At 40.5% G+C, this 15617-nt stretch overlaps 2 protein-coding genes across 5 annotated transcripts in view; one reads left to right on the top strand and one right to left on the bottom strand.

Moving 5' to 3' along the window:
* The window catches only part of swt1 (SWT1 RNA endoribonuclease homolog), a 22807-nt gene extending 13783 nt beyond the window's left edge, over window positions 1-9024 (bottom strand). For all 3 annotated transcript variants that reach the window (XM_031859424.1, XM_031859425.1, XM_031859426.1), the window contains exons 1-13: window positions 8864-9024; window positions 8214-8283; window positions 7684-7757; window positions 7476-7551; window positions 6774-6847; window positions 5654-6662; window positions 5337-5466; window positions 4849-4947; window positions 4217-4408; window positions 3499-3592; window positions 2864-3087; window positions 2312-2460; window positions 1897-2035 (exon numbers count right to left, since the gene is read on the bottom strand). In XM_031859424.1, coding sequence (XP_031715284.1) covers window positions 1897-2035; window positions 2312-2460; window positions 2864-3087; window positions 3499-3592; window positions 4217-4408; window positions 4849-4947; window positions 5337-5466; window positions 5654-6662; window positions 6774-6847; window positions 7476-7551; window positions 7684-7757; window positions 8214-8283; window positions 8864-8919 — 2386 coding nt within the window. In that variant the 5' untranslated portion in view covers window positions 8920-9024. The remainder of the gene's footprint in view (window positions 1-1896; window positions 2036-2311; window positions 2461-2863; window positions 3088-3498; window positions 3593-4216; window positions 4409-4848; window positions 4948-5336; window positions 5467-5653; window positions 6663-6773; window positions 6848-7475; window positions 7552-7683; window positions 7758-8213; window positions 8284-8863) is intronic.
* Window positions 9025-13036: 4012 nt separating this feature from the next.
* The window catches only part of anos1b (anosmin 1b), a 38713-nt gene continuing 36132 nt past the window's right edge, over window positions 13037-15617 (top strand). For both annotated transcript variants that reach the window (XM_031859653.1, XM_031859654.1), the window contains exon 1: window positions 13037-13325. In XM_031859653.1, coding sequence (XP_031715513.1) covers window positions 13149-13325 — 177 coding nt within the window. In that variant the 5' untranslated portion in view covers window positions 13037-13148. The remainder of the gene's footprint in view (window positions 13326-15617) is intronic.

The raw sequence follows: 15617 nt of genomic DNA, 5'->3' as shown, positions 1-15617 counted from the left end.
ACACACACACACACACACACACACACACACACACACACACACACACATATACACACACACACATAAACACACACACAGAACTGTAAGCGTAATGTAATTAGATTGAGTCATGAGATCCAGGGCAAGAAGTGCTGCAGTGGACAACTCAGCATCTTTCTGACACACATTTGAGTGTCCTGCTTTAGCAGACGACCTGATTGTGTATGTGGTTCTGTAGGGTTCTAGCGCAGTGCAGGGAACACCACGTCATACCCCAGCGGACTAAGATGACTCAGTATCTTAAGCCGATGTCCGGAGAAACATAAAAGGAAACAAATGCAGTATTAAAACTATTACAGTGGCACAGAGAATACCTTTGCATTTAGACACCTCTGGGAGCTTCCACAGATGTGAAATGTTGTATCGTATCTCATGTAGTAGCTCAATATTTAGTTTTCTTTCTAAATCTATTGTTCACATTCAAAGGAAGATTAAAATCTTCTCCGATAAAACTGGTATCAAATGTTTTCATCTACAGTGTGTGATGTCATCGAGCCTCACCAAACACCAGCAGCAGAGATGATGCTAAATGAAACAAAGTAAGAGGTTAACACACTCTGTAAGCCGTGTTAGAAAGCACAGCTAAAAACAAGAACTCAGTTCTAACCAGGCTTGATTTATTTCTCTGGACGATGTGGAAAAGATTGTTCATTTCTTCACTGAGTTACATATTAAGTTTGGTTACATTTCTCAAGTTACTGTCCAGCTGCACACTGAGTGCTTGGACTATGGCCAAGACAGTGACGTGCAGTGAGGTTCGTGGCTGGTGAGGCACTGACTCTTACAAATATATGAACCCAAGAGAGTAGCTTAAATCACCATTCAATTGGCAGCTTGCACATTGAGTGCTGGTTGTTTTTCATATTTCATATCAGCATTCTTCACACACACACACACACACACACACACACACACACACACACACACACACACACACACACACACACACACACACACACACAGGTACGGTACATATTTGATTCCACCGGGAGCGTGTGCGCCGCGATCCGGCTCCGACAGATTTTTGCGGTCAAAGCAAAATACAAGAAGAAGAAGAGAAGTGTAGAAGAAGAGCAACGGCAGAACAAGCATAAACCCGACCCGTGGGCCCTCGCGCGCCCCCTTCATTGTGGCAGAGGTACTGTGTGCCTCCCCTCTGTGCTTTTTCACTGCGGTTTTATGTCAGATCAGCAACGACTAAATATGTTCTACACATACGTGAAATACAGTACATGACCTATTCTATGGAAAGAAAGGATGTATAACAAAAGTGTTTACAAATATCACAGTGGTGACAAACAATGAGAAAGCAAAAGGCACGCGCTCAACCCAGTTTGTGAAGGATTGCACAATCTGAGGTGAGGCACGTACAGCTCGTCGCTGCCTCACCTCGCGTGCCTCCTCTTTGTTTGAACAGGACATGCGCAAATTCAGCGATTTTGATTATAAAAATGCTTGAAATGATTGGAATCATACAGAAATTACATTTATAGCACAGATCAGTAGAGAAATATTAATATTTTATTTGATCATTATTTGTTTTTTTACTTTTCATGACAGGTGAGGCTCTGCTACCACTAGTATCTGTTTCATGTATCATCTATTTGTTTTATCATATCTTTACTAGCTTTTATTGAACATGAGATGTGTTTCATTATACAGTATATAGTGGATTGTTTAATTAACCTTGAAGATGGTGCCAGTTGCAACAAGATTCAAGATTCAAGACCATACTCGAAATCTTTACCTGGGCTAAAAAAACAAATGTCTTTTTGTTCATAGAAAGAAAAACATTGAAACAAATGTAAGCTCACTAGCAGACTGTTGAAAAGCCCCTCCCCTCTTCCACCCACATACCTGAGTTGAAGAATTCGATGAGGTTTAGAACAGTTTGCAGCTTCCTCCGTGGGACAATGTGCCCAAAGACAGCAATCCAGTGCTTTTTCAAACACTGCAGGACATCTTGAAGAGTCCAGGGTGGTTTTCGGTAAACTATCTGTTAACAGAAGAAACGACACAATAAAAATAAGCCAAAATTAAAAATATTGCAATGTTCAAAATGACGAGCAATCTGGCCTATATATACTCCACCACAAAAATATAAATCTGATCTAAAATGACCGACCAGATGCCTTGAAATAATGCAAAGATAAACCAAATAAGTTCCTTTAATCCCTTCATGAGTACCAGATATCAGTTCTCAATGTTTTAAATGCATTTAGAAACAGTAATTAAAATATAGATAATGGGAAATTCCAATTCACAGTTTTACCTCCAGCCAGAGGTCTTCGTAGTTGGCCTTCATCTCCACCTCCAACACATCGGACAGCACGTCTCGCAGGCAGTCCTCGAGTTCACAAACACTGCTGGGGTTCCATCGGGTCTTCTCTTCATCCTCTCGTGTGCTCAGTCGCTTGTTATCTGTGTTACATACATACATACGGTATGTGAGTGGATACAAAAAATAAACCCATAATGCAGGGGAGCAGTTCTTTTTTTACAAAAGATGATATGGACATTTTTGCAGCAGAAGAGCATATGGCAGCACAAAATACACACTAGGTGATATGGCAGCTGTTACACGACAGATACACCCTCCAGTCTGTGTATGTTTTGTTTGTTAAAACTGCTAAAATGTCACCTGAATTAAACACTTGATACAGATGGACTTGAAGTGAGGAAAATAAAACATGGAAACTAGAAGGGCTGTGAAGAAATGGCGAGGGCATGGATGGTATGTGCTGTGAACTATTACACCATGATGAAAACGTTAGGTCATTTCCCGTTTTGCCAAAAAAAAGGTACACATTAGTCGTTGGCTCACCTCTCTCTTCTACAGAAAGGCCTGTCGTCTCCTGACTGTGTGTACAGCTCCCACTCTGCATTGGTGACGGGAGGTGAGGGCTGACGTGGGGCAGCATGGGAGTCTTAATGTTTCGCAGAGGATGAAAGCCATGTCTGTGCTTTCTAATCTCGGCCTCCAAATCGTTCTTGCTCAGGGCCTCCACTCCACTCAGGAGGGCCTTACTGCATAGGTTCTTATCATTACTAGAGAGGAAAGAGAGGATAACATGTTTTAGCATCAAAGTCAGAGTTATCTGACCTGAAGCTGTGCAACATTAATCGAATGTCTGGCCACAAATTCTACTTTAACTTAGCAAAATGATCAGTAACAGCATTTGGAAATAGTGGCAGTCAGAGAAATAGGTCAAAAGGAAAAAGAAGGTGAAACAATACAATGGCCGCCCCACTATGCAAGCCAAAAGAAAATCCCTGAACTGAACTCTCCATGCTCAGCACATCTATTCTTGCCCAATTATTCTGTCTGGCCCTCTCTCTCGTGAACTGGAACTATCTGGCTGGGCCCACTCACAGTCACATGCATGTGCATTATTTCCAGAGGACACAAGACTCTGCAGCAGCAGCAGTATATGCCACGGGGGGGGGGGGAGAACTCACGTGCATAGAATGAGAGCACACTCTGGGTACAGACTTAGGTATTGCAGGCAGCACTGCAGCACCCGGTCATCATTATTCTCAGCATTTAGGCCATCTGGGGACGAGGAGGTACAAAGAGAGAGGAAGAGAACGACAAGAGTGACAGAGAAAAACACAACAGTCTGTTAAAGAGAGATCGCTCATGGTTAGCGTGTTACCACACCGTACAAAGACAAAGTGAGAAGATTCAAAGATGAACACGAGATGGAGACTTCAAGTCTATTTCAAGAGATGCACTAATTCTCCTAAATAGTAAACAATACCTCGGCTAAATCTCAATCACACATCTTTTTGACGAGAACCTTACACCACTGTTGGTAAAAACAACTGTCTGATAAATATTATATACAGCTAAGAAGTGAACCCTGCCCATGAGATTCACAATATGTACGCATTGATGATGAATTCTGGAGGACTGGCTTAGTGATATTGCCACCTAGTATTTGTGTAAGTGTTGGGCACGGATGCACGGCAGCTCTGTAGCTGTGTGTGATAATTGTAATACCTTACTGTAAAGGTCAAAAAGCTTTATATAAGTGCATAATGCAATAGTGTCAATGTAATACACACCTCAAACACTGTACCATGCTCAATAACTAATTCACTTTTAGGTTCCGTACTTGGTTGTAGGTAAACAATGCACATAAAATTCCCTTATTTTCCTTATATAAACACTCACTGCTGCCCTCAGCGGCCTGCTGCATAGACTGCCCCCACAGGTGATGTCCTCGGTTCTTCAGGACGTTGTATATGTACGAGATGGCAGGAGTTGCCAGGTGCGCCACAGAACCCGACATGCCCCTCCCCCTTTTTAGGGAATCCAGCTCCTGAAGCACCACCCAGGGGATCAGGACTGTAGGGACGCCCAGCGCTAAGAGAACATGAAGCGGGGAGGAAACAAGTGTTGATGATTCCATATTTCATAACATTAGTGCATTTTATTATTATAACTAGAAATAAATCCCCCAAAAAATTGAAATCCTACTTTCTTGGAGTATGTTTTTTATGATAATTCCTCAACAATTATGTCCTTTTCAACTATTGATTGTGTGGTGAAATGATGTCTTTGTGAGCAGATGGACAGTTAAATGTGTATTTCTCCTTTTAACTGGAGATGTGTTTAGAAGGGTGGGAAGACCTATGGATGATGTATAATAAATAATAGCTAAGCCACTGCCGCAGAAGAACTTCTAGCATTTGGCTCACAACTTACTAACTGGATACTTTCTATAATGTCATTATATAACATATGAAATAACCATAAATCATTCTATGGGAAAAGAAATCAAGTATTAAAATCATCATAAACACCTCCAAGGCCGTGAGACCTGATCGTTTTCACATAATCCAGGTGACTGAGGAGAATGTTGGTGTCCAAAACAAGGATTAGGTCTTGCTGAGGCGGTTTACCTGTAAAAAAAGCAAGTTCATATGTATAGTTATATAGTTTGTTGTTAATTGTCAAAAGTTAACAACAGAATCAAATTGGACATAACAATTTCAGGCAAAGTGTAGTGCTTGTGTAGGTTACAGATCAGAATTTGAATCTTCTTTTGGTATTTAATCATTTCACGCGTCATTCTGAGGCAAAAGCAAATCAAATGTATGGATCATATTTCATGTTAATCACACTAAGTAGTGGCCTCAAAGTGAGGCCACTACAAGGCTTACACTTTTGAACTCAGCTTATAGTGCCTCCGTGTGGCCATTTGAGACTACATCCCACAAAGAGTTTATATTTACACTTAGGATGAGCGCACACAATTTCAAGCGTCTCTCAATCAAACAATACAACGTACAGTGCGTGTCTGCCGCTCCCTCTTCCGGAGGGTCTATCTCCATACAGGTGAGCTCCCCATAGCTTTGCATCACGTTCACCTCCAGTCGCTTCTCAGACCGGGCGAGATGAAGCTCTTCAACCACTTGCATCTACAGAAAAACACATTTTAGAAAACAAATAAAATATAAAACAACTAAAAACATTTGAACAACATAATGCGGATGAAATTCCAATATACTAGCTGACAAAATGTTTTCATTAGAATCGTTTCTGTGTGAAAAATAAATAAAGCAAACATTGGCTTGTTCAGATGAAATGAATAATGCTTTTTATTACCTGGGCATACCGCGGCTCAGCGACTGTATGAGCTGGGGGTTGGCTTGACGGAAACGTCCTCTTATCTTGCCCTTCAGATGAACAACTAGGTGTAACGTCCACACAGCGGTGAGCTTGTTGGACAGTCTCCTGCACGGCTTTGCTTCTTGAGGCCCCAGAGTCTGGCGGTTCAGTCCCATGCTTGAGATTTCTGTTTGAGGAACTAGCGCCGTTATTGTTACCGGTGCTATCTGCTGGTCTTGGTTGAACCTTTTTAGATATCTTAAACTGGAGAGGCAGAGCTGACACAGGACAGCATTTTTGTTTCTGAACAGATGAGGACTTGACTGTTTTAAATGACATCGATGTGAAACTCCCTGGGACTGTTCTGACATTCTTCCCCACATTTGAGCTACTAACTGAGGTGGTCTGCTTGGATGAAGTGGAGGAATGCTTTGCGGTAGAGACAGAAGGAGTTTTTGCCTCTGTACACGAGCTCCTTTTGGCCTTATTTTCTTGATGCCGTTGGCACATCTTCTTGAACAGTTCTGTTCTCTTCTCCCATGAAGTATCCGTAGAGACAGAGGCCTTGCTTGGTTCTCTGGTCTCGACAGTGTTGCTTTTATTTCTAGTCCTTGGTGGTTCCTCAGCTCTGCACTTCTTCTTCCGTTCTTTCTGATTAGCAGAAACTAAAATGGGACTCCTTCGCTGCTTTTTCAATTTGGATGTGCTGCTGTGGGAAGATTTTTGATCTGTGCTCCCTTTAGACGTCTTCTCTGTCCTCTGAGGAACTGTACCTGCATTGTTCGATGGTTTTGAGGGTCCGCTTTCCGCAGTCTTACACCTACTGACAGTGTTATCTTTACCTGAAATTTCACGTTTTGGTTTTGTGTGGTCTCTCTTATGAACAGGTTTCTGGTCTGTTGCTTGTGTTTTTGACCGTCTGTAGACAGGCCTTTTGATGAGGCGGGTGCTTTGGGAAACATCTTTAACGGAAGGCAAAGCACACTTTTCTTGTTTTGCTGCAGAGCTACATGTAGAAGAACAGAAGAAAATATCACGTTCAGAGATAATAAACAAACATTTTAATTAAGTGAATGATATTCAACTACATATTATCAACAAGTAAACTGTATCTAACCTCTCCTGACTGTTTACATCTTGCTTCGTCTTTCCACTTTTGTAATTCTTAGTAACATCTTGTTCCTTGGATGACTGAAAACATGGAAAAAAACATTACATTTCTCTCGCTCACCAGAAAATTATCTGAAACAACTTTGATAAATGATGAATTAGTTTTATTCAAAAATTCTAAATATTTGCTGGTTCCAGGTTTATAAATATCTCTTTGGGGTTTGGATTATTTGGTCAGACAAACCAATCAATATATTTCTATTTCTTCTTTGGCAAACAGTGAAGGCTATTATTCACAAGTATGTTTGGACGTTTTATAGACAAAATGATTAATTGCGAAGATAATTTCAGATTAATTGATAATAAAACTTGTTTTTACTTTCAGACCTACTGCCTACAGTTAAGAGATTTTGCCATACCGTCTATATTGTGGTAGCTATCCCCGTAATATCTCTGTTTGTCTGCCTTTTTGTTTTTTCATGAATTTTAACGAAGCACTTTGATTTGTCCGGTATCAGCTAGACTAGCCAAAAACAAACATTCCTGATTGGTTACTTTATCCATGAACAATTGTTCGAGGGGTTTTCCACAAATTGATGTGGATATTATATCACAATATGTATTGATATCATGACTTAAAGTAACATGCATTGAAACAGAGGAATGTATCCATATAGACAGCCCCTAGCACCAAAACACTGTAGAATACCTTCTTATCTCCTTCACTTGAGGACGCCGACTTCTTGCACGACGACTTCTCACACTTTTCTCGTTTTGCTGCACAGCTACATGTAGAAGAACAGAAGAAAATATCACATTCAGAGATAATAAACAAACATTTTAATTAAGTCAATGATATTCAACTACATAATATCAACATTGATTTGTTGTTAAAAGTCAAGTAAACTGTATCTAACCTCTCCTGACTTTTTACATCGTGCTTCGTCTTTCCACTTTTGTAATCCTTAGTAACATCTTGTTCCCTGGATGACTGAAAACATGGAAAGAAACATTACATTTACAATCGATATAGGTCTATTTCTTCTTTTAGAAACAGTGAAGGCTATTTTTCACAAGTATCTTCGGACGTTTTATAGACAAGATGATTAATTGCGAGCATCATTTTTTAAGATTAATTGATAATGAAACTTGTTTTTTACTTTCAGTTAGACATTTTGCCATATTGTAGTAGCTATCCATGTAATATCTCTGTTTGTCGTCTTTTGCTCTGCCTTATTTCTTTGGATGAATTTGACGAAGAACTTTGGTATCAGCTAGACTAGCCAAAAACAAACATTCCTGATTGGTTACTTACCCATGAATAATTGTTCGAGGGGTTTTGCACAAACCATGTGGATATTATATCACAATATGTATTGATATCATGACTTAAAATAGCATTGCTAGACAGCCCACAGCAACAAAACACTCCTGAATACCTTCTTACCTTCTCATCTTCTTCACTTGAGGATGACGACTTCTTGCGCTTTCTCTTTTTTGATTTTTTAGGCATTTTCCTATAAATGTAATTTTGAAAAAGCAGGTCTTCAGTGACTATGCATCATCCTTACACAACACACAACAATCCATACTAGAAATACTGAATTATCGTTAAACTTCTCTGAATGAGGGACTACCAATATAACATAGAAATATATCTCAACAACATGATTAGATGCTCTGTCTACAAATACATGTCATAACGTGTCGTACAAATTGGTTAGACCCGTTGCTTGTGTAGCTGTAGCGTTAACGTTAATTGGTAACGTTCGCTAACATTAAGCTAACTGTTTTGTATTGGTTTCATTGATGTAGCATTAGCTATCTTACGTTAACAGTTATTACACAAGAGACAAACTGGGGCTAACACTGTGTAGTGACACAAACATAACTAGCTTACGTTTGGGTACAATTTGTAGTAAACTCATATCTAATGTAAAACTATAGAATAGTTATTAGTATAGAAGTTTAGAGCTGACTGTTAGATCACAACACACAACCAAGAGATAAAGTCAACATGTAACGTTAATGTACCCGTAACTTAACTAACGCTAGTTAAACTTGACGCTAACTGATGAAAAAATAATACAAACCCACAAGCAAAGTGTCTTCTTTGGTGTCTGAAACGTTATGGTACACGAATTTAGTGGCATAAAGCCCGTCTATTAGGAATAAATGTGTCATATACAGCCAAATACGTCAAATTGACATACTTAACGTTACTCTAATCTGACAGATTCCCTGAAAACCCTGTAGCGCTTCCGCATCTTTCTTCTTCTACGACTATTTCTTCTTCTGGTTGCTAAATTACCGCCACAGACTGGACTGGAGTGGAAATCTGCGCGCCTGGACGTTGATCTGGTGATAAATACAGAATCGTTATTCCCACAGCGTACCAGTATGTCCTCTAAAGAGAAAGACAAATGCAGTCATGAACAGGGAGTAGACAGTACAAGATCAGCTGGGAGTCAGTATCGTAACTGAGTGGGTTATCTTGGTGACATTCTTTTCATCAACGTTACACAACATTTTAAGTAGCTACAGCAGTTAAGCGAATATTTTTCCACTCACCTTGTTACCTTTTAAAGCATTACAACCAGACAAATGTACAGCAATTCAGCAGAAGGGCAGCTTGTATGAGGGAGAGTTTAGAGTTTACATTGCATCTTATAATTTCATTATTAAAAACAAGAAACATACGAGTAATGTGCTTCGCGAGTTTTGTAGTATTGTATTGTTGAACTGTGTTCTTGCACAAAGTCACAATAAAAATACTTACATGTTCAGTTGATCTGCTGTGCACTGACTGAAGGATTGGCTAGAGGATACACAAATAATTATCTGGAGAGCAGAGAGAGGAGAAACTGTCTATCTGTCAGTAAGAAACACTTTTTACATCTATCTCAGTTTCCATTGAGTCACGTGAGGCTGATACTGTTTTTCCTGAGCATTTGGTTTGATATGAGTTACATCATTTAAATTTTCCCTAAAACATTAACCCTAATAAATAATCCCCCGTGTTTAAAAGGTGCCTGTGTGGTGTGCTGTGTGATAACAATATTGCAAACGATCACCATCATTCCTCTAATGCTTATAGAGTTTTCAAAAAGCTAACCCTCAAAGTAAGATTGTCAATCATGCAATGCCAAGTTTAAGTAAACTCCCTGAAACCTCAGATGTACAGTATGGTCCTTTATGAAACCAATACTGAAACAACAATTGCTGTGATATGCCACATAGTGACACTGTAGCTCCATTCAGAAAGCCTGCCTTCCTTTGCTCTTGATAAGCTCACTCACTGTAAGCATTCACATTGAGCCACCTTTGGGTCCCTGGACCATGGCTTGAGAAACAGTTCTGTTGAAGACAGAAATCAGACGACTAACAGATGAACAGTGAGTATTACCAGCTGCAGGGAATAATATCTGACCACTTCAATAATCTTGGACAGGAATAATAACAACACGTACGAATTGTTACGGAAACAGTTAAATGCATTGGGATTCAGTAGATGACACAGTTTGGATTAGATCAGTGACATGTTAAACACATAATGATTATATTTGAAAATTGGAAACAGCTTGTCTGTTTCACAGTTCATAGAGTCAGTTAATTCTGCTGGGTTTAGTTGTGATAAGATGTGTTCATGTGGTGCGTTGTGATGAAGGTCGAGAAGTCTGATGTCAAACAGACCGGTTCATAAGATTTCATCATCACAGGGTTACATATAGCCTCCCTTTTTAACACCAATCATGAAACTCAAGCTTCTCTGTTAACATGAAAAGCCATTTCACAAATGTAAATCTGTCCTTATGTTATTCGTAGTGAATAAGAAAAGACAGTACAACCCTCCCCACACAAAACCGATTACTTGACAAAACCATGGCTGCAGAGCTGAAGCCAGGATTTTAGAAATAGGACTAGAGTCCAAAGTCACCCGGTGCAGCAACCCCAATAAATTTGACTAGCCACCCAAAAAAAAGGAAAATGTTCTCCTTTCTTGAACAGATTTGGACAGATGGTGAATGCTTCTGTTGTGTACACGTGTGTGTGTGTGTGTGTGTGTGTGTGTGTGTGTGTGTCTGTGTGTCTGTGTGAAACGGTGTGATGTTTGAGTATGTGTTGGGGTGTTGGGGAGGGTCTTTGCTCTGCTATTGGTTTATTCAGAAATCTGAGCATATTATTTTGGTCATTTAAATAATGGGCAACTACTGTGTGTGGATGTGTGTGTGTGTGTGTGTGTGTGTGTGTGTGTGTGTGTGTGTGTGTGTGTGTGTGAGTGGGAGGAAAGAGAGAGAGAAAGAGTAGGTGTGTGTGCAAGAACGGATGTCTTGCTTTCTGATTTAATTAAGGACTCCATAGTTCTTCTGAGGTCAGGTGCGCGCACACACACACACACACACACACACACACACACACACACACACACACACACACACACACACACATTTTGAACACAGTGACTTGTATCACAGCACATCACATATTTTCTCTCTTGTCGTATAGCGATGCAGTTTAGATCAGGTCATGGTGTAGTAGTAGTGCTTCCCAAACTGGGGGTTGGAACCCCCCTAATGACCCCAAGATAAATCACAAGATGTCACAGGATGATTATGGGAATAAGGAACAATACCAAAAAATACATCTGTTGTACAAAATTGTGTACATTTTTTTTCCTGATTTCACAAACTTGTATCTGTTTAGACCTGTAAAAGTTCTTCAAATTAAATAATCTGAAGGGATATATCATTATTTGGTTGAACATAAGGTGCACACACACACTTTAGGCCCCTGGCCAGATTTTGCTCGTGTGCTGGTGATCTTGTTGCAAGTTGGTTCTAACGGCCAGATCTGGCTATCTTTTGACACAACTTTTAATCAAAAAATAAAATAATGAGTTGTTGTAGCCCTAATAATATCTGAATTTTGTATACATATGTATACATTTCCATTTCCCCTAAATCAAAACGTAGGTGATTATTTCTACATCTCATGGCCAACAAAGATGACTCCTCTGCTGGGTTACAAAATTATGTAAACAAATTGGGCTTTCAAACATGTCTCCTAAACATCTTGACTTGGCCCTGGATCTAATAAACCCCACTTGGCTCTGCAGTTGCTGTTGAAAAGTGGTGACTACCACACTGACTGGCTCTGTGACAGACACCTACCTCAATGCTTCAGGTCTCTCTGCCATACATAAATGCTCTGTAATGAGTCTGTTCTAATAATTACCAGAGAGAATTCCCAGACTATAAAGGGGAGTTTGTTGTTCACAAAGGTAATCGTAGAAACCAGGAACAATAGCCTGCCATGCAAACCGTTAGGCCGTAAATGATGATAATGAAGATATTAAGATCAACTTTATGTTGGAGGGGAGAATGATGATGAAAAAGAGGAGGATAAAGATAATGAACATGTTGACGATGATGCATAATTGCATGGGCATCAGTGAAACAAGAGAAAATATGATTATGTGTTGATTTAAATTAGCTGGTATGCAGGGTTATCATGGTTATCATGGTTGATGACGATGGGATGGGGATAATTAATAATTATAAAGAGGGGAAGATAAAAATAAAAGGTGATAGGTCAAGTAATGGGAGTGTGACAGTGAGCCTGCACGAACAATACCAAGATTTGAAACTGAAGCAGCTAAATGGAACTCGGCCATCGTTAATTTAATTATTTACACATGCACTATTTCTACAGTAACAAAACAAGGTCTATGTCTCATATAGCACTATGGTGCTGATCAGCTGACCAACAACAGCCTGTTGCATTATGCACCTGTGAGGATGATGATGAAGGTGACAGTGATGCTTGATGACCGTGAGCATAATGTTGGCATGCAGGGTAATGATAATGTGCACAGAGTGAGTGAGTGAGGGAGTGAGTAAGAGTGTGAGGTAATGGTGAAGGTTAATGTTGACTTGATGATGGTCGATTGCATAAGCACCAATAATGCATAAGAAAATAAACATGAGAAGGAAGGTGAGGGAGGTAAAAGTGAATCTGATGATGATGATCATGGTATGAGCTGCATTTATGGGAGTGATAGTTTGAGGGATGATGATGATAATTGATAGACTAATTGGAGGAAGTGAATAAAATCGAAGAGGCTGTGAGGATGAGGATGATGATAAGGATATACTGAAGTTAAAAAAGCCCCCATTATAACTCCGCGTGGTGGGAGTGTCCGCGAGGAGGGAAAAGCCGCTCCACTAACTGCTCGCGCGCGCAGACAGGAGCAGCGCTCAGATGTTTTCATTCTGAACGTAAAGGGTCGCGAGAGCAGGACGTTGACGAGCCGGAGACACGAGGAAGAAAAGTCTGCCGTGTACACTTGTGCGTGCCTTTCATTCGTATCTCTTTCGGTGTCATGTCAGTTTGTCGGACCGCTTTTGTGCTCCTGTGCGCGGTGCTGGCGGTGACTCGTGCCCGCAGGAGTTCACCGGAGCAGGAGGACGTTCAGGAGAAAATCGGCAGCGCAAGATGCACGTCCAGGTGTCTCACTCTGCACATGACTCAGCTAACGACTGCCTTCAGACACCTCCAGGTACCTACGACCACGTTGTCCCTTATTTAAGGAGTGTTAACCGAGCCTCAGGTCAGATATGACCTGCAGTCAGCGGTCGACAGGAGCACCTGTGTGTCTACAAATAATACGATAATCTTATCATAAAATATAATACAGAGAGCCGTGACTGAGGATTGTAATGCTATTTACCACTAAAACAACCCTCTCATCACGTTAGTTGGAAATTTACTCTCTAAAGTGAGTAACCTGTATTAGCCTGCATTTGTTTTATTTGTTTCTTCAGGTGCATTACTGATATTTTTACCACTTTATCCATCACTGCATGTGTTGTTGACAACACACTATTTGCTGCATCTCTCTCAGTATTATTCCATATAGTTCAGTGGGGTCAGTGTAAATATTGTTTGTTTTTTCATCTTGCGTAATGCTATTTTATTATTTTAACTAAGTCTGCTTTGATATCCAGACTGACCTATGTCCCTAAAACATCACACATGGGGATATTGAAGGGTGAAATGAACAGAAGTGGGGGCAGGCATGAGCCTCCTGAATCAATCAGGTGCAGTAAAGTGTCATTAATTAGCATATCAGAAGGATTACAAATACTTTCTCACAATCCACTGACATGATGACCTCAGTGCTGTTCCCAGTGATGCATGTAGCCACAGACATGAAAATTAACTTTATCAAAACATTGAAACATCACATGAATAATCATCTTTCTTTGGTCTGATTGGTGTAAAGGCCACACTGATATTGCTACACCTCTCACCCATTATGTAGTCATTACAATTTTGTGGCTATCATCAAAATCTTAAAAAAACATTCTATCCAGAATGAATGGCCACTCAATGCCATATTGTGCAGATACAGTAAGAGCACAGTGGAGCACCAGAACAAACGGCGGGATCTCACCTAAAACAAAGTTTCCAACATGGTTTTCATCAGGAACGTTTGAACAAATGTTTTGATGTTGCTCAGATTGAAGTTGCCCTGTGTTGGTACTCAGAAGGGCCAAAGGTACACTGAACAAAATGTAGCTTACTGGTTTATAGTAGTTGACAAAATTGCTCATCCCAGTGAAGTCGCTGGCCGGTGTTCTGTGGCCTTTGTAGTGAGGAATGTGATTAACGGGGACATTAGGACGTTACCAAGTTCGAAAAGCCACTTATCGTTAACGGTTTCAGCATGTGCATGCTGTGTAGTGGGTGGGGAAGTCACTAACCACAGAGTTCAGCCCCAGTGGCTTTGAGGTGTGTAGAAGAATGTGTGTGTGTGTGTGTGTGTGTGTGTGTGTTCATGTATAAAACAAAAGTTTGGTCTGGTCCGTGTCCATCCAGAATAGACTCCCGGCACCTGTGCATTGGGTAATGAGGGTGGCCCCTGGATGACTCTCTGAGGTGCGTGTGTGTGTGTGTGTGTGTGTGTGTGTGTGTGTGTGTGTGTGTGTGTGTGTGTGTGTGTGGGGTTTCTGGAATGGAGGTGTAACAAAGGGAACATTTGGTTTAAACTTTATGAAGTGCAATGAAGTAGTCAGATGTTGAGCATCAAAACGACAGCGATGGAAGTGAAACCAACTGACTGGGAGGTAGCAAACAGGCCAGATATTCACTTTCTACCTGGGTTTCATATGCAATGAAGTTGTTGAATATTGCAATAAGGATATTACTTACTCAATTCTTGCATCCACTGTCACACTCACAGCTGCGGACACCACGGACATGTAGTATTTATTTTTATACTACTGTCTGGAGTCTGCTTGGAGAATGTGTTCAAACTCCAGGCAATTTCCCTCCACGAATTGTTGCTCATTTGATCGTCTTAATCTTGCTCTAATGATGAATTCTAAACGTGGGTAGCCGGTATGAACCTCTTCACACAGCCTCTCTTCAAACTCCAAAAGTCCATTTAGATTTTCCAGTGCATGCGCAGTTAGTGCAGCTTGTAGTGTATTTGCCTCACAGTCACTATAAATTGGAGGCATGCGGATGATGCATGCCTATGCCTCTGATGACAAAACGTGCATCCCGTGGACCCTCGCTTACTCGCAGATGCGGAGAATAATTTCAGCTTCTGTCTCTCACTCAACCCCGCACTCGCTACGCACATAACATCTGTCGTCATTCTCAACCTGATGAATGTTTTTTTGCGTTGCAACTCATGTGTTGTTTTAGGATTCACCCCCATTTAATCTATGAAGTAAACGAGCATGCCTGTGTCTGTCATGGCGCATATCAGACAAAATGCAATGATACTATATTAAAAGTAAAAAAACGCAGTCTTTCGCAGACTGTTTATTGCGCAAGTTGA

The sequence above is a fragment of the Anarrhichthys ocellatus genome, unplaced genomic scaffold (assembly GCF_004355925.1).
Source record: "Anarrhichthys ocellatus isolate YVR2014 unplaced genomic scaffold, GSC_Weel_1.0 scaffold22, whole genome shotgun sequence".
Lineage (NCBI taxonomy): Eukaryota > Metazoa > Chordata > Actinopteri > Perciformes > Anarhichadidae > Anarrhichthys > Anarrhichthys ocellatus.
The sequence above is the reverse complement of the archived record's forward strand: the minus strand, read 5'-3'. Positions and strand labels throughout refer to the sequence as shown.